Here is a 19971-nt window from a genome sequence, read left to right as displayed (position 1 = left end):
CATGTTCTTTTCTATTGGTTTTCCATTCCAAGATCTCATTTCCTCTAAGAAACCTGGCATGTAAAATTGGCTGACAGGAATGTTGCCTGGTGCATGAGCCTTGGAATGTTAGCACTGTAAAGCTCAGTGCCATATCATGTGTGTGGTTTTCATAATGTTGGGAAGGATGAGTTTCCAATTTATTCTTGTTGACAGACTCAGGGTTTCTATTTTAACAGTGATTTGACCTGTTATATCTAGGAGCAAAACCTCTAGCTGGTAAGCACACAAAAACCCATGACCTGTTTAACCAGTCTCAAAGGAAGACACCAAAACTCAAAGACTTGATTTCCTCTCTGAAGTGAATGACGTGGATGCATTCAGAGTTATTAGAGATGTTTTTTCCATAACTTATGTTTTTACTTATCTGTTATAGTGTTGATAGACTGTAAAAGTATTTACTTTGCAGAGTAGCCATGCTTTATGTCTTTCTCTCTAGCAAAACAAACAAAATCAAACTTGAGACAACTTAAAATATGTTTTTGTTTGTTTCATTAATATGAAAGGAGAGGCTTCCATTGGTCACACTAGGTTTTGGATAGGATTCTCAGGTAGGCTTATAGCTGAACTCTTTTTAGTTTTCTAATATAAGGAATGTGTAATTGAAAAATTTAGAGCTGCTGTTACCTACTGCACATAACATATATAAGTGTACGACTCTGTTAGACTTGCATCACGTTTGAATTGCTATATATTCAGCTACAGAGAAGTCAGCATCCTACAGCTTGTGTCAAAACCCTGTAAAGGTACTGTGTATGTCATGTTAAACAGTCAAATGAGTGTCAAATTCACTAAAGCTTACTGCACTGAATATACTCTTTAAAGTTTCAGCTACAGCTTTTGCACAATGGAAATAGATTCTTCTTTTTCAGATGTAAAATAAGTCTTACTATGTTTGCATGTATGGCCAGTTGAGAGAAACGTTTTTGAAAGTTCTGAAGGTAGGTTATGCATAATTTTCAACAGGTCAGGTAATTTGATCAGAATGCTGTGTGTATAGCAGGTTTCAAAATTTACATCAAAAACAGATTTCAGGATCTCCTATGCAGAACTGGAATGTGCAGAATATCAGTTTTGAACCCAAGTATGCATACCTGTAACACTCTGCTAAATGTTTAACATTTGATTTGCACTGCATAGTTCAATAGTATCACTCAACCGTTAGACAATGCAGTTAGTAGAACGCAACAGTGTTTTATTTACTCTGACATCTTTCCCAAAGCTAAATGATCCCAAACCCTTCATGCATTAAGGCATTCTCAGTTTCTGCGTGAGGCTTGTCACAATTTTTTTCATTCCTAGATTCGGTGCTAATAGAGAGGTGAAGGATTAATATTTAAAATAGTAAGTGTCTACTAAGTTCATCCTATGCATGGTAGGGAAGGATGATGACATTTTTGCAGAGGACATTTTTCACCACTGTTTAAAATGAATGTCTAGAAATGAAATTTGTCGGTGTCTACATGTAGGTGCGATACATGCAAATCCACAGCGGAGAAAGATGGAAACTTCTTGGATAGTCCTCTCTCTATTTTCTCCCCAGTGAGTCAAGCAGAAGCTAAGGCAAAGTTAGAAGTTAAAGTTAGCAGAAATGGAAATATAGAAATCACAAATTACTTCTTCAGTGTCTCATGATGTCTAAAATTCTACAGTGATGTTGGTGTGCATTTGTTAATATGGGTGAACAAAATTAATTCTTTAACTCCAAAGCTGCAACTTGACATTTAGAGGGATCCCTGGGTCAGCTGGCATTCTTCTTCATGTTCCTCTGCATGTCCTAAAACATCAAAATGACAATTTTGTAACAAATGTTTTCACCTGAAGATGCTGCTATGTCAGCAGAGAAACTATGCATGTTATCTTCTATAATGAGATATTTTTTTCCAGTGACAGGTTTAAATTCCTGAAGTATCCTATAATATATTTCCCAAATATGTTTGATGCAGTCACCTGACTTCTTTGGAAGTCAGAATGCACAATAATTTCTTGGTCATGAATTTGATCATAAGGTGAGATTGTTTTTCTTCATCTGGTCATAAGAATCTTACATACTTCTACAGCTTTCCTCTTAACACTGTGTGTAAACACAGATGTCATTATCAAGCCTTTAAAGTAAGCAAACCTTGAGTCCCCTTCTGAGTAAATTGCATTACAAATAATTGTAAATTAGTGAATTTAATGTTTTGCCTTTTCTGTATTAAAAACCTGCCTAAATCTCTCTTGATTAAGCACAAAAAAAAAAAAACCCTCTGTGAATGCCATTAGGAGTCTTGATGAATACTCAAATTTTCATTGTCTCCTGTTGGTTTTGATAAGACATTGTCCTTTTTGTATGAAGACACCGTTGTTCTTCAAAGACTGAATGGTTTTCACAGTGAGATTCTTTTTAACTGTTTCCTTTCAAGGTGAAGTTGGAAACTTTAATCAACTGGCAAATTAGTGTGTACTTGTTACAGCTTATTTGTCTGATGCTCTTGTTTCCCTCATAAATGTACTACAAAACTCTTAAATCTTACCAGCCATGTGGTAGTTAGGAGTCTCAGTGAGCTGTAATTCCAAAAGTATTGACTTGTTATCTTCTTGAATTAGCTTATTTTCACTTTTGTCTGTATGAAAGCTTTTGCCCTTTTGACAGAGTAATGTCTGCTATGTAGCCCTACTGACAGAGCAAGTGTTGGAAATATGTAGTGGTTGCTGATGTCTCTGAACTCCGTAGCACCTGGGTGCTTACTTGATATAAGTTCTTGTTTTGGTCCCATCTAGGCATTCATTTCTCAAGAGATTATTAGGATGAGAGACAGAGAAACCCTTCAACATCTCTTTTGGTAACTGGATTTCTGTGTATGTTTTTCCAGGAGACACATGAGGCTACATTTTGGCAGAGGAATAATAAAACTGAACCTGTTAGGAATACATACATAGTTTAGACTGCCATCAAAACTTCTTCTTATCTGTGTTTCCAGTGTTTGTAGAAATCTCTGTCTATTTGTTTATAGGACTTTTTAGAAGTCTGTGATATCTGAGAATGGTACTATATGGCATTTTCTATGAGTCTTCAAGGTTGAGGCCAGGATATCACCTTCTGAATTAGCAGTCTGGTGCATTCTGATATCTGAGACTTCCATATGTAGCTTTTAGGATGATGCGCTATAACTGTGGTATGTGTTTCCTATGTATATACCTTATATATTTATCTATGTTCAAATGAATTTAATAGGTAATCTTTCTGAGAAGATACTCTGAAAAGTCTGGGTTGCTTCATGTGTGCATTTTAGTGCATAAGCTAAACTCTTTACTAACAAGACAGAATTTGAAGCAGTGACTGGCAAACTGAAAGAAACAGCCAGCAAACTTAAATGCGTGAAGTAGCATTGTTCCATGCCACATAATGAATCCCTCTGCATCTGGAAAAGGATGCCATAAACATTTCAAAAGCCAAGACAATATTTCCCATTCATTTCAGAAGCTTTGTCATCAGGTCCATCCTACACTTGGAGGTTTATTTCCTAATCTAGAATAGCAGAATGTTTGTAGCAAGTTACTTGGTTTTGAGAGCGCTTACAAAAGCAGCACTGAGATTCTTGAGTTCTGCTCTTGGTTCTGTTAAAGACTAGCTGTAGATTTTTTTTAAATGTTATAAAGTTAGCTGGAATTAGGCCTTTCACTTCTGTCTGATAAAAAAAAAAAAGAAGATAATTCCACTTCATTTTCTTCTGAAAAACACCCTGACATGTTCCATAAGTAGAAAGAACGATTCGTTCATGAGCTCATAATGTAATTATCTGTGCTAGTTAATGTCAATTTTTTATGTTATGTTCAAATGGCATAGCACCTTGGTAATGTGTGCAGGCTTCAGCAATGAGGCACCACCTGACACATTTCTGAACTGAGAGCTTTAGAGGGGCCTTCATCATAGAGTATTATATAATTACTCCTATGTTTCAGCTGTTACATTTCTGCATTTGGCCTTTCAGCTTTAGAAAACTTTTGAGATTAAACTCTTGCAGATTTGTACTTTGCCTGAGTGGTATCTGTAATTGTGTGTGTGCTCTGAAATTGGGCAGGGAGTAGGTATTTCTGTGTAAGGGGCAAGCTGGATAGGAAAGAATCCACTGCATTTGTATAAATTATTGAATATTGTTTTTATCTGAGCATTGACAAGGCTTTTTTGAATGGGAGAGGCATCCTCAATCTGCCTTTGTTTATTCCATTGTTTGCCTTGATAGATTTATGAACCTTTCCAGATTTTATATTGTGCATTAAGTCTGCTTTTTGTGCAGCTGGAAAAATCACATAAGCATGTGCTGCATCTGCCCATGTACTTCTAATGATTCTCATACTTTCTGATGCTTAAGAGACGTTAAGAAGCTAACACAAGAGCTTAGGAAGAAACCACAAGATGCAGGAGAAGCACTATGGTGTCATCAGTTACCAGGGACAATATACCTGTATCTGACAGTAGTGTGCTGAGTGATATTGGAGAACTTATTCCATCCAAACAGTAATAAAATGAGATCATTGCCATTCATTTCCCATATTTGAAGATGTGAGAGCTACAACAAGAGAGATTTTGTGATATACTTCAGAAATTTGCTTCTCTACATGAATGAATTACTGAGTTTTTCTGCTGCTGGAAAGCTTGAAGGAATAGTGAACACTGCAATAGGGAAGACAAAGTTTCTTCCTCATGAGCTGGACTGTTGTGCAGAAGCCAGATAGCATGAAAAATTTGTCTATTGTTAGGAGACAGTGAAGCACCCTAGCCTGTGAGAATCCTCTTTCAAAAATCAGAGGAATGATATGGGGATTTTATGATTTTTGCCCTGGATAAAGGGGACAGAAAGAAGGGAGAAGTAAAGGAATGGGGGAAATAATTAAAACGGCATTTTAAAAAAGACACCTGGCAAAACAAATTCAAATCAGGGGATTTGTACTCTGCCAGGATAAAGAATCAGAGCTACATGAAATATAGGAAACCTGAGGGTTCACATTTTGTTATTTATTTTAAAATCAATCAGTAGTTAAAAGCCTTAAGTAAAATAAGATTTAAATGTGCCTCTTATTAACTAGTATTGAAGAATATCAGTGCAGAAAACAAAAGAGAGTATCCAGAGAAAGACATTAAAAAATAATAGAAGTCATTGCATAGCTTTCTGTTAAAGTAGCAGAAGATATATCATGAGTTGACAAGAAATGAACCAACCAAGCAGCTACATTAATAGACCTACAGGATATAGAAAAATATTTATGGACATAGAGGGATTTTAATAAGATCACTTTCATGAACGAGAAACATTTAAAATGCACTTACACTGCATATCTGTGTACTGATTTGAGCACCTCACAGAATCTGAACTAAAGATTTCAATGGCATTCCTCTACTTGTTCTGTTACTGCACTGCTGCCTAGAGCAAGTAAGTCTAAAGAACCAGTCCATTTCCTTATTCAAAGGAAACAGAAATGAAAAAGAAGGCTAATAAACAAATCAAACCAGCTAGAGATTTGCTTTTTTTCAGTACCCAAGAAAGTTCCAGCCTACCAAACACTTCCAGGGATGAGATGTCCACAACTTATCTGGGCAACCTATTTCAGTGTCTCATCACCCTTATAGTAGTTAATTTCTTCCTAATGTCTAATCTAAATCTACTCTGCTGTAGTTTAAAAAAACCTGCCTCTTGTCATATCAACACATGCCCTTAAATAGTCCCTCTTCAGCTTTCCTGTAGGCCCCCTTTAAGTACTGAAGACCAATATTAGGGTCTTCCTAGAGCCTTCTCCAGGCTGAAGAGACTCAACTCTTTCAGCTTGTCCACATAGGAGAGGTGCTCCATCCCTCTGATGATCTTCATGGCCCCCATCTGGACACTCTCCAACAGATTTCTGTCCTCCTTGTGTTGTGGGCTCCGGAGCTGGACACAATACTCCTTGTGGGGTCTCATCAGTACAGAGCAGAAGAGCAAATTACCTCCCTTAACCTGCTGGCCATGCATCTTTTGATGCAGAGGGATGGAGGCACGTTTAATGGCATAGTACTGGGCACTCAACAAATGTTGGCATCGTTTTGTTTGGTTGGTTTGGGCTTTTTGTTGGGTTTGTTTTGTTTTCTCAAATCGTTATCTCTCTGTGGCACACATAGACTCACTGGGAGATCTGATGGCATTCGTACCTTTATCTCTCACTTTACAGCATGCTTTTTTTGTTGTTGTTGCTTCTTCTCCTGTTGCTCTGGGTCATTATGTAGCAAGAAGAGGCGATATATGGAACAGAAAGAAAAAGCAAGCGAGTGAAATCATCACTGAGTGGAGAGACCACATGCTGAGAAGGTAAGCCCTGGAGGGCATGGAGTCAAGTCCAAAACCAGTGCATATTAACTGAAATCGTTGTTGTATTATAGGTTAAGTCCAAGCACTCCTCAAATAAACAAAACCATCCCAGTGATAATTTGGAAATCCTGCTTAAATCTTTCTTTTATCTCAATTTGGCTAATACTTTTCTTCCTGTTCTGCTCAATTTCTTCTCAATGTTTTGCTTGTCAAAACAGAGGGCAAGTGACCTCTTTTCAGAGAGCCAGCTGAAAAATCTGTGTAGCACTGATGCGCAGTGCAACTTGTGCAAACTCATGAAAGTTAATAGCTCTGTCAGCCTCTCAGTTGGTAAAGCACACTTCTCAGAGGCAGCCCCTTTTTGTAGAGATGAAAGCTTGGCATAGGCACATCACAAAGCAGCTTTATCTACAAGGTATGAGCAAGAGATATAATCAGTAAAAATGTAAGTCCATAAGCCAAAATTAAGGAAAAACTCTGTGACTATTTTTGCACAAGTGAAAAACACAATGAAAATGCAGGACAAAGCTATGCCTAGCTGAATGAATGAACTGGAAATTCATTTTAGTTCTCCAGGCACCATCTAAATTTGGCACTAATAAAATAAGTTTTCATGACATTTATAGCTGCTGTTGATATTCCTAGTTTTTACTAAGCTTTTAGAAGTCTCCCTGGTCTTCAAGTAGCAATAGATTTCTAGACTGATTGTTTTCTTTTTTAGCTGTGATCCAAACCCAGTTCCAAATTAGGACAGTCAATAAGATAGCTTCCTAGTAAGTCAGTATTCAGGGTTGGTTAATTTGCAGCAACTCTTTGCTCAAAAAAGTTCTGTAAATTATGTGCACCTGAGGAAATCTGCAAAGAAAAAGAGGAGCTGGCCACTAAAATTGTTTGTTCCCCCCCCCAAAAACAGTAGTAATTTCTTAGACATTGTAGTCCCTGTGGAATGTTCTTATTTTGGATTGTTGCAGCATAGCCATACAAAAATATTTACAAAGTAGTGCACATTCATGGCAGATAAAAGTTGTGCTAATGTATGCAATGCATACAATTAAAAACTTCTTGCAATTCTAACTAGGGTCACAAATGATGGATTTCTAAAGTATTCTGTGGCCTCTTTACCAGATCCATAAGTTGTGATCTCTGTTAACTGCATCTCATCATCAGAAAGTAAGAATGAAAATGTTTATTATACTTGGCTGGTTGTATTTAATCTGAAATCTCCAAAATTTCTTCAAGTATAATGCAATAAAATTATTGTCTGTGAATATTTAAATGCAGAGGATTCTGTGTGAAGATTTTATTTAAGGGGCTGTGTACTTAGAGGTTGTTCTCTTTGTGTCTCGAATGGATACTGTGCCAGCAGGATAAAAATACAACTCGGAGTAAGGATAGGATGGGGAAACCAGTTCAGGAAACTGTTTTGCACTGTAGCCAAAATCAGTATCCATAGAAAACCAGTAAAACAAGGCAACATGTAGTGAAACTTTCCTAACCTACATAGGTTTACAGTTTACTAAGTGGCAGAATGGAGCAATATCCACTGCAAGAGAAAATGGGATTATGATGTATTTAAGCTAAATGGAGGTAAACAATTTTTTTTGACTGCATGGAATATATGTGAGAGTGATGAGAGAGCTGTGCAGTGTTGCTGTGAGGCCGTTCCCATATATTAGAAAGGTTATGACAACTTGTGGGAGTTCAGCGACTGAAAAAAAGGCAAACATTTTCCAAACACAGGAAAAGGACAAGATGGCAATTGGGAGCAGTTGAAGTAGATTTACCAAGCCATAATCACACTTGGTGGATCTGATTGCCTTAATATCACCCATAATCTTTGTGTTCTTACTGCTCATCCCTTCTCCATCTCACTTAGGAAAACGTTGAACAGCATAGGTGCTACAAGAGATTGGAGCAGGATTACATATCTGGTGCCCCTCTGATATTGGCTGGCTGTTTTCCCTGCTTTACCCTCTCTGATTTTTAGTCAGCAGTGTGCAGGTATGGAAAAACTTCCCTCTCAAGACAATGTAGAGTTTTTAAAAGCTTTGGAAGTGAGACCTAATTTACAAGTTCTGGAAATCTAGGATCACCCTGATCTACCTTGGCTACATGCCTTGCTTTTCTTCCATGGAACTCCCAACAGATTTCTGAGGCTCAACTTCACAACAACCATCTTTGGTTTCCTGCAAGATATAATTATGATAGATTCTAATCTTGACAACAGCTTCAATGATAGAGATATAAGATGTAGTAGTTTGTAGTCCTTTAAATGTCTCTTGGATATCTTTGGAAAAGTCAGGATGCATTAGCTACCACTTAGCTCTCCTTAGACATAGAGCTTTTGAGTGAGTAGTTAGTTACCAGAGTTCCGGTGTCTTCATCTGCAGGTGAATATAGTTTGCTCCTGGTTATTCATTACAGTTGATTTTATCTGTTAATTCCATAATCCCTTCTGCTGCCACTTCATTTAATCAAGACTCTTGAGCCAGTAGTTGACTCTCCATGTTAGTCCTATCTTAGGAGAGAAGCCTACTCACCCTGTTAAAGTATGCCCTGATTTTGGTGTATTCTGAGAATTCAAATGTATATACCAGGGAAGAGAATGGAAGGATGTAAATTACTGCAAAATCTAAGTGGATTAGGAATTTTCAACACATGTTTTTTTTATTAACCATAATCCTTTATTAGACCTCACAGAGGTGTAAACTATACATACAAATACATTAGAAAGATACCCTCTTAACAGTAATGCTTCACATTTTGGACCTGATACCAAGAGGGCTGCAAACATTTCAGTACATTCTACAAACCAAAGGGTGCATTAGCCTTTACATATACAGAGTGACAAAGCCCTTTACTGAAATCAAAGTAGATAAAAGTGAAAATCAGTCCACTACCTTTTCCAACCTTTACCTACTGTAAATGCATATAAAAGCCTTTAAAAGCATGAATACACTATTATTTATGGAGCAAACTTTACCGTTCTAGACAGCTTGGAGAGAGAGGGGGAAAGAATGGTCAAGACAGCATTACATGAACTGCAAACTAGCAAAAATTCTTGATTTTTTTTTCAATATTTGTACATATTAAGAGCTCCATTTTTTGTTTTATTGGTTGTTACTAAAAAAGCTTATAAGTGCTAAATGGGGGAAATAGCGCAACAAAGACATTGTTGAGGTATTTGGGGGATTCTGCAACACAATGATGTTACATACACAGTATGAAATATTATTTGTCATCAAGTAGTGACATTGTATTATGAGTAAGCACAAGAAAAGTTTAAAAAAAAAAAGAGAAAATAATAAATCCAGTTAGAACTTTAATAGAGACTTTAAATGGTTTTTAGTGATTGAGCATTTGACACGTGTTCACTGTTTGGTTATAATGACTTGAAATGCGAATAGTAGCATTATTCAGTAGTGAAATCAGAAATTCATGTATCCATATTCATACTTGCATTGTGGAAACACCAGTTTTAGTCAGGATACCAACTGAATTTCAACAGCGAAGAGAAGAAGGATAATTAATATTCCTATTGGAAAGTCTGTCCTTTGGAACACCAAGTGCTATCGATCTCTTCCTTCAGCACTTCTGGGTGGTTTTGCAGATAGTTTGGGAGGAGCGAAAGCTCATTTGTCATTTGATTATCAGCAACGGATGCTGCTGCTGCTTCTACTTTAACTTTGTTTCCTAGAATCTCGAGGCTTGATGAACATTTCTAATATTCAACCTAAAGACTCCAAGGGTTAAGAAAGTATAAAACAGAACCACAAATTCTGATAAAGCGATGTGGATAGACTACAGGTGAAGCTGTTCAGAACTTTATCACTTTGAATGATTAATTAGTAAGCTTTCAGTGAGGGTTTTATGACTCACGTTTTATGACAGGACTTAGTTTAATCAGGCAACTACTATCAGTATACATTTTAAACTTTTTTTTTTTTTTAATTAATCTTGCACAGGATTTCTATAGAATTAAATTGAACTAATTCCTCAGAAAAGGTAAGAAATTAAAAGGTATGATTTATATACTGTATCATGCAGTGTGACTTGCATGTGCTTTCTTATATTCAAACCTGTCTCTAAGTGGAAATTATACAGAGAATTCTAATTCTTATGCAGTATTAATATTAATTTGATTTATAATTATGATCTTTGAAAACAAAACCAAACCCCAACAGTTTATTCCTGTGCACAAAATAAGGACATTGTAACTCTTTCCTTGGTCTTGGTTTCTTTGTGTTTGGTCATTGTTACAGTAGGCTTTTTCATACCATTAGCAGATTAATGCCAGTAAACAAGGAAGAGTGAAATATTCACTTGAATCTAAAATTTACAAAGTTAAATATTTCACTACAAAATACAAATTTCATTGAATCAGTTGTAAATATAATTATCTGGTTAACCCTTTTTATTGAAAACAAATACACAGAGCATGATCCTCGAGACAGAGTCCTTTTCATTGTGCAGATATTTTGTCATTGCTTTAGAGGAATGAGACTACACTAATGGATGTAGAGTACAGTAAGATGGAATGTGTTTGCTATAGTTAAAAATGGTTAATAGCTTTAAAACGTGGGGAGGGGGAAAAAGTCTCCTGACTATGTGTGCTGTTTCTTAAGAGATTCAATTAGGTGTGAATATGTGAGTATTGTAGGTGGGTGTAAGGATGTTAAATACTTTAGTAGGAAAGAATGTTTAGCAGCAGAAGTATCATGTTGATGCTTTCTATGAATTTTGTGAGCCAAGCTGGCAAAACAAAAAGTTACTGAATATCACAGCAAAATAAAAAAATAAATAATTTGAGATATAGGAATTTACAGTGCTTTGTCTTTTCCACCTCTGAAATGGTTAAGAGTACTGTGGAGAGGCATGAATTATTTTTACAAAAGACCATGGAATTGGTAAGATGCTATTATTAAATGAGAGAAGTTTTCATTGCTCTCTGTTACCCATTATTCTTACTCTGAAGGGATGCTTACACTTAAAAAAATCTCACTTAGAAGAAGATATCTGCAGAAGAATGCAATAGAAGAAAATTCTGAAATCAATGTTTTCATAATAAAGCCCTTAGTGTTTTATAGCTGTACTTATAAAGTAGGTTTGCTTCATGATAACAAAGTGTCATATGATGTTTAAATCTGGTCGGTTTTCAGTGTGTGAAAGACAAAGATTAGACCTAACTTGTGGCACCCATATTATACAATGTTCCTCTAAAAGTAGATTTCAATTGGATTACTGAATATAATCCATGAGAAATAATGTGTAAAAAGCAAGATGTTAAAATTTTACTTGAGAGAAAAAAGACAAGCATAATACACATGTGTAGACACACATGCACATACATTATAACATTATATATACACACATACACATACCTATGTGTATATATAGGTATATATACACATACATGCAGCCTTTATGCAACATTATAAGATTTCCTAATGTAAGCATCAGAGAGGTCCTTCTTGTTCTGGTCTCTGCTAGGCTGATATCTCTATGCTGTACTACATGTAATCAAGTTTCAGATATTCCCATAATACCCTTCATGTAAAAAAATCAAAGATTCCTCTATATCAGGTACTGTGTGTTTGGACAGTTACAATCCAGCAGAATATTCCAATGCTGTGAGAAGCAAAATATATAGTCTAGGATTAGAGTGAGTAAAACCTTTCTGTTAATATTTTTTTTTCCTTCTTTCAAGACAACTTTAATTTGTTTGTGTGATTTAATGCTACTTGCATGCATGAATTGGATAATTAGTGATCTCATTAAGATGAATGCTTTATTTGTTTTGTGAATTATGCCCAATAGGAAAACATTTGCATGACTTGAAAGCCTCTTCTCCTCTTCCTTAAACCTACATCCCCAAATTAAAACAATGTGAATTTAAAGAAGACATCCCCTCAGACAGATAAACAATAACATGTTACACTAGTGTTTTAACTAGGCTTGCTGGAGGAAGAGGGAGGGAGGAATGAATGTTGATTTTTAATAGAAGTTTGGGTTTTGGAGGATTTGTTTTCACTGGACTGCAGCCTTAGAAAAGAGACTAGTAGAAATTGAGTCCCCAAATAAATTATTACTATTCCTTTTCAGACTAAAAATAAAACATTTTAAATATATTGATTATACCTTCATCAGAAGTATTCCTTCTAGCCTATAGGTTCCACGAATCTCTATTTGGGCTTAATTCATCATCATTTCAAAGCGAAACAATGAAATGTGAAGTTTTGCACATTAGGTTGTTCATAGTGACCACATTAAAAAACAAAACAAAACAAAACAACAAACATTTCACAGACTGTTAGCCATAGGTTTCAACTTTTTCTCACCATTTGAAACTTCTCACAATTTAAAGTAGCATCAGTTTCAAGTGAGGAATGTAAGTTTCATGTGAGGAATATAAGTTTCATGTGAGGAATATAAGTTTCATGTGAGGAATATATACCTTTTTCATTCTTTCTTAAAATCAGATGCCTTTTTTTTTCCTGTTTTAAAGAATATTTACTTTCAGGGGCATGACATCAGTGAGAAGGTAATCAGATGAAAATCTTGATCATACTGCGCTACCGACTTTAAGCCAAACTATGCTGAGTTCAGGATAGAGTGTGGCTTAAAAATCTTTGGTATGATCCAGGACTCACATTAATCTGAACAGTCATACCCATTGTTCCCTGACTTTAAATGATTTTCTTCATGTATATTTCTGACTTGGAGCAAAGATTCAGAATCACATTTCAAGCCTCTGAAGCTTTGTGGCATTTTAACTCTTGTTCCTGCCCCATCTCCATTTAGTTAAGATTATTTTTTTCCCTTTTCTATTACTGTGTGACAAAAAGTTGAAAAGTTATGGCTAGTTTCTATTTTAATAATCATACCTATATAATTGTCATTTTCATACATTAAAAAAAAAATCTATGCTTTCTTTTATATTTTAGTCAAGTACTTTCTTAAACAAAACAATAGCACCACTTTGGCATTGTTGGCCAAATCAGTAACAGGTAAAGCAAATCTGCATACACTTTTTCTCATGGGGAAACTCACCATAGCTGCTAGTTGTGGATGGAATTCACTGCTGTAAAGACAGCCTACCACTAATTTATCCTTGAATCTCAAAAAAGGAACTGACACTGTACTGTGCCTTGGGTAAAAGGTGCCCGTTGAAATGTATCTGCAAGGGCTAAATGCGATATCCCATTATTTGGTTTTGTTTTCTCTCTTGACTGAATGGTGCAAAAGAGGCTCATGGAAGTCTTTCACACAAATGTAAGTGTAGGTGTGTAAGTATATTTTTATCAGAATGTATAATCTATTCATTTTGAAATATTAATGTTTAATTATGGCTACTATGGAGATAAGCCTCAAATTTTGCTACCTTGATTAAAGTGATATATTAACATCAGTAGACTTTGGTCTGCAGTCCTTTTTGAACTAGCTGAAAATAATGAGGCTTAATTCACTCTTTACTTCTGTATTTCTATGACATCCTATGTAATAATGGGAATTTCATGTCCACTCTATAATGTAAACATCTGTGATGTTCCATCATGTGGTGGAACATCATATTCTCCCTTGCCATGTAACTGCAGACTTCTTATGCATTTCTTACTTCTGCAGTGGTGGAACAACTCTCTGCTTGGTGATACATTTATTCTCCAGTAAAGCAAAATGTTTCCTGTGAAGGTTGTAGCAATTTAATATTTACTGCAATAAATAATGAAGACTATTTCAAGAACTGTTCTAACTTGTTCAGACTGTTGTCAGATTCCAATTTTAGATACTGCTATGAGTCACATTTTCTAATTATGATTTTCCAATAGGAGAGATATTGTGGCATAATTGTGAGTGCATGAACCTCAAGATGAGACCAAAATTATAATTAATTATGGGAATTAAATAGTGCAATGATATGTGGCTATACAGGCATTACCAGTGCATCAGTAAAATGCAACTTGCCAGCACAGAGTTCTGCAAATTGCTTTTGGCACTCCCCTCCTCTCCTTAGAACTTCAGAGGAGGAAGGGGATAGAAATAGTCACAAAACACAAGATGTAAATATGTGTGATGTCTATGACATCAGAATAATGGCTTATTGTTAGGATGCATTTCAGAATTCTTAACAGCCACTGAATTAAATATAGTTTCTTCTTTATCACAACTCCTATAGGCCTGGTTTTGGGAGAGAAAATAGAAACCAGAAAAACTATATCTATTTATTGAATCAGTGATAAATAATTTCAGACAATTTCCCCATCTATTTCTCTGTCTTTTCTTCCTTGTTCAAGATAAATATCTCAGTCAGTGATAACTGTGACATATTCTATGAATTCATTTACTGTTCTACTTTTATGTTGTAATGGGAGCCTCATGCATATAAACACTCATCTCATAGAAAGCAGAGGGTTTAGAGAATTGCATAGGAATGTGTTGCACTTTCCTTGGAAAAAATACAAAATTCACATTTTAGATGGGAATAAAAAAGGCTTTAGAATGATTTATTAGACTTTTATGAATCTACCTTTGCTACCTCTTTCACAAGAAACTACTGGGGATATGTACAATAACTTGGTCTGCAGAGATCCTTTTGTATTTTAATCAATACTTCAGTCATCTACTCCCCTGGATTTAGTACCAAGTAAAGCAGATAGGAAACTTTACAAAGAGATACTGCCTTTACAGATTTAGTTGAACACCACCCTAATGGCTCCCTTCATATACTATTGTCACTGCCCTCTTTGGGCAGCAGCTTCATCCCTTGTCTGATTTGGTCCCTGCAGGCTGATGAGAGGAAGAATACAATGGGAATTGTGTGGCAGTTCTGAACAAGGTGAAACAGAGCATTCTAAGTCTTCTGCTACAGAGTTTATTGCTCACCTTGGGACACAGTTGCCTATTTATCCCTTTTTTACTGCATGGCCAATCTTGCACTGAGTTGATTCACAGAGATGGAGTATAGGACACAGTATTATTCAAGGCAGAATCAGGGCTGTACCTATCAAGGTTACCTAGCAGAAATTATCCAGAAACACACATGCCACAAGAGTGCATGAAGGACATTGTGGCTTCTCTCTTCTTGATGTCTGTTTCTACACTGTACTTTGGTGATTAATTTTTCTGACTTAGAGATGCAGCAGCCTAAGGAATTAAAATGGTAAATAACTGGATTAATCCTCTGCTAAGTTTAAATAGGATGCTAACATTTCAGAAAGATTTAGACCTTGAAGTAACTTGAAGGCTATTCAAATTGTCTTCTCCAGACCTAGGAGAGGTCTATGTGTACCATGTAACTGCAAGTGAAAACACTACCATTCAAACATCCAAAAGGAAACAAGTATCTGAAGTCTCTTTTAAAAATGTAGAAGTTGTTTCCATGTTGGAATCTGAAGCTGTTTTAGTTCACATAAATTGAATATTTTTAAAACTACATTGTTTTTTTGATCTTTGGCTTGGTCTTTTGGTATTTTGCTTTTACCTATTACTGTTTTGGCCAGACCCTTTCATGTAACAAACTATAAAATAGCACCATTGTACTATAAAACAGAGATTTTTACATACTGTTTGATATATGTGTATTACTGATATGCTAAATTTTACATACTGCATTATATGGAGGAAGAAAGAAGTTACCTATACTGCTGCAAAATAATTACCTGGAAGAATCATTAATGGCTTGAGAGCCTATGTATGTTTTAACTGCTTTTAAAGAAACTTTTGTCTCTCAAACTGCGATAAACAGCATCTTTGTAAGAGAAGGAAAAATAAAACTGCCCTAAAACAAATGCATCTATAACCCATGTTCTGTCAAAATGCCACAGATGGAATTAATGGATGTTTATAATTGTATGTATTACCTTACTGCTGCTGTTACTGGGAATGTCGAACTGTGCAATTGTGAAGGGGTAGACAAACAATGTTATCAGACACTGTAAAACAAACAGCCTGTTGCTTATATAGAAGTGCAAATAAAAAAACACCACTTAGACAAGGCTGATGAACGATTCCAGCAGCCAGTGTTCATAGATTAATTTAGTGCAATTTGATCCGTCAAAGGCCCATAAATTTGTAGGCTTTTGAGGGGCACAGGACGCTAAGAGATTTGTGCAGGACATTTAAAAGAGGTTAACAAACAGTAATATATCAACCACAGAATTTTTTAGCTCTGGGCTGGTTAAAATGTTCTGTCCTCTAAAGACTTAATGTTGGAATGTTTAGTTGCATTGTTCAGTGGGAGAATGCCCATTGGTTGAGATTTCATCAAGCTTATTAAACCATAGGTTGGTTTGGGTTTTTTTTTTTTTAAGTCTTCCAATGTTTAACAAATAATTTATTTACAGTAAAGTATCCTGCAGATGGCACATTCATTCTTCATTCTTGTGGATGGCATGGTCTTACATTCTGTAGTTTCTGTTTCCTGTGTTCCCTCTACTTGTATTCTTCAAATGCACTTCCTGAAGGTGTAGAAAAAAAATATTATTCCAGATAGGTTTTATTATGCTGTATGACCACAAGACTTGTGTTAGTGGGAAAAGTTATCCTAAATGCTGGAATTGTTAGAGCCTTCCCGCTAATTCACAGAGAGCTTAGCTATTCAAACATTCTGTACTCCAAATTCCCTGTTGTTCTAGGTGCAGACACTTTGACTGCTGTCATTACTGATCTTGGCAAAAGAAACTGCATACTGGAACTTGAATGGGCACAAACATAGGATAAGTACCAAAGATTTTTCTTTCTTTCAGAACAAGGACATTTGCAAAAGTAGGATGTGGATGGGCCAGGGAACTTTAGAGTTGTAACTACAGGATTTATGGAGCTTTAGTACCTGGTGGTCAGAGATTGAGAAATTGCTGAGTGGGACTCTGTTACCCACATTTTGCATAAATGGCATATTAGATATGTAAGGCTTTTGTTGGATAAGGCCTTTAAGAGGATAAAAAGTGTAAGTTTCCTGCAGGAGCTGCAGCCAAATATTATGTATTTTCAGAAAGAGACAGGGTGATGTGCCAGGCAAATAAGTGAGCCTTGGAATGAATAATGCCCTCAGTTCACTGTCACTTCATGCACAGAGCAGAGATGGGTGTGACAGGTATCTTTCAGTTTGATTTCCTTATTTGTCATGCTGGTAAATACTAGCTGGGCCCGAATCTTTGCACATTCTGTACCAGAGTGGAGGCAGAATTAAGTGACTTTCCATATTTATAATCCTCATCTGAAGTAAAATTCTTAGTTAACTGGAGCCATATCTGTTGTCATAAGAAAAGCTAAAAAAAAACAAATTAAAAACTCACCCTGAGAAAGGTGAGATCATGTGCATGCAGTTATGCCACTGCACTGGCTGCTGTTAAAGCTCTTCTAAAGAGAAGGAAATGTAATCTCTAGAATTTAAAAAGTAGTCACATTTTGGACTGCTTTTCTGATGCACAGCAAGAAACAGAACAAGGGGACACAGCCTCAAGTGTGCCGGGGGAGGTATAGGGTGGATGTTAGGAGGAAGTTCTTCACAGGGAGAGTGATTTGCCATTGGAATGGGCTGCCCAGGGAGGTGGTGGAGTCGCCATCCCTGGAGGTATTCAACAAAAGCCTGGTTCAGGCACTCAGTGCCATCGTTGATTCTATGATTCTGTGTTCTGAGTTGATTAGACAGGGCTGGGTGCTAGGTTGGACTGGATGATCTTGGAGGTCTCTTCCAACCTGTTGATTCTATGATTCTATTCTATGAAAATAGAATTGTAGTAGTTCTGTGGGGCTTTAAAAAATTTATTTCCTCTATAAAATGCTGTTCTGCATGTAGTTTTCAATTTGTCTCTAATCTCCATTAAACATAAAATAAATCATAAACTGGCAAAGGAAGATAGAACCTGAATTCATGTAAAGCTTATTAGTTTTCACAAGTTTAGGGTTGAGTTACGAGTTGAATGAAAAAAAAACCATAAGCAGTGCTAGTAATTAACAAAGAAGAGCTCTGCTCCTAACTATGAGAAGCCAAATTTCTTAATAACAAAGTATGTATAATGCAGAAATGTTTTTGGCAGGAATCTGCCATTCAAGACCTTTTTAGTCCAAAAGGCAATAGTACATGAGGAAGAAGAGATTAATCATCTAGTCACCATTTCCAAGATCATTTCAGTAGGATACTGGCTTCACTTCATTGAATATTGCTAATACAACCATAGAATAGCTTCCTTACTACGGGCTGAATATAGAAACAATTGTGAACAGGGTTCTGCTTTTCTGTAAATTGAAATTTTTTGCTTGTTTGTTTTCTTGCCTTTGCTCTTTCAACTTTTCCAAAACTACTTTTTCTGTCTTTAGTTTTCTCTAAGTTGTACCTTAATTTTCACCCGAAGTACTTATTCTGTATACACCTTTCAATTCTCACTAACATCATTGTTGTAACACTTCATAGGAGTCTGCCACTGTTAAGAATCTTGCCTTATGCTACAAATGCTTATATTGGTAACAATGAGCTATGAAAACAAGAATTCCTGGATGCATTTGTCCTGCTTTTTGCCTTAGATCAACAAAGCAAAGTATCCATTTCAATACTGGTTCTAGGTCTCCACTTTAAAAAGAGTAATACATTTGTAAAGACTGCACACTTGCAATCCGCAACATGGGCAGTGAGAGCCTTATTATGGAACAACAGTCATTTTTTTCATTGCAGTGGCTTTCAAAATAGATTGGAAATCAATGGTTTCCCAAATGAAAATGTAAATTCTTTTCATTGCTGTTGTTGTCTGACTTCGGAACAGTTTTAGCACCCAAATAAAGCAAATAACAAGCTGCAGTAGGGTTTCAGTGATAGCTTTTAATGCTGACACATAGTCGGAAAAATTATTGTCATAACACACAGGCTAGCTTTGAAATTGAGGGAAGATGACATGTTACTCTTAAAACAATTTCTTCTCTGGAATCAACATTTGGATGAATAACTACTAAGAAGTGGTAATAGTGGTGGCAGCAGTAACTGCATGCCAGAAAATGCTTTGACTCACATAACACATTTTTTTTTCAAGTATGGAATGCTGAGACCATTGGAAAAAAAAGAAGTGTGAATGCTTGGATCAGGTTCTTGGGCCTCCATTTATGCTGGTCTAGAAAGAATTGCCTTATTTCTCAAATCTTTGAAAAGAAATAAAATTGTCTGCACTTCTGGTTTAATAATCAGGTTCTTTGAGTTGATATTCAGACATGAAGAAAGACACAATAAGCATTTCAAGGTGTCAGGTGCAAAACGTCAGATTTGAGTGTCAGACCATGGACAGTGAAGCACAGATTTCTGTCATCTTAAGAGTGGATCTTTAAAGGCAAGGCTTTAACATAAGGCTAACAATTACCTCAGTGATAGGAAAGATCATTTAAGTAGGACTGAAGATTATTTGGAAGCATGTAATAACATCTTAGGGTGGACATTCAAACCCCATGTTGACATTAAAGGTTATTTTGCTTTATTGCTAATAAATGGAGTGTCCAATGTTTAGAGGAGCAGGTCAGGTCTGCTTGAACAGAGAACAGTTGTTTCCAAATTGCTGTGAAAAATTAATTCCCATAAGGGTGAATAGATTAAATTTTTAGTCATTTTCAGAAGAGGAAGAACGAATGAGAG

General features: G+C 36.0%; 1 protein-coding gene across 2 annotated transcripts in view; it reads right to left on the bottom strand.

Moving 5' to 3' along the window:
* Window positions 1–1247: 1247 nt before the first annotated feature.
* IGF1 (insulin like growth factor 1) overlaps window positions 1248–19971 on the bottom strand; it is a 68145-nt gene continuing 49421 nt past the window's right edge. The window contains exon 4 of one of the 2 annotated variants that reach the window (XM_064155445.1): window positions 1248–1816. In XM_064155445.1, coding sequence (XP_064011515.1) covers window positions 1781–1816 — 36 coding nt within the window. In that variant the 3' untranslated portion in view covers window positions 1248–1780. Of the gene's footprint in view, window positions 1817–9023; window positions 16817–19971 lie in introns of those variants that run through there. The other variant, XM_064155444.1, reaches the window with a different exon arrangement.

This window comes from Pogoniulus pusillus, chromosome 15, assembly GCF_015220805.1.
Source record: "Pogoniulus pusillus isolate bPogPus1 chromosome 15, bPogPus1.pri, whole genome shotgun sequence".
In the NCBI taxonomy this organism is placed as follows: domain Eukaryota; kingdom Metazoa; phylum Chordata; class Aves; order Piciformes; family Lybiidae; genus Pogoniulus; species Pogoniulus pusillus.
This window is presented reverse-complemented; position numbering and strand designations above follow the sequence as displayed.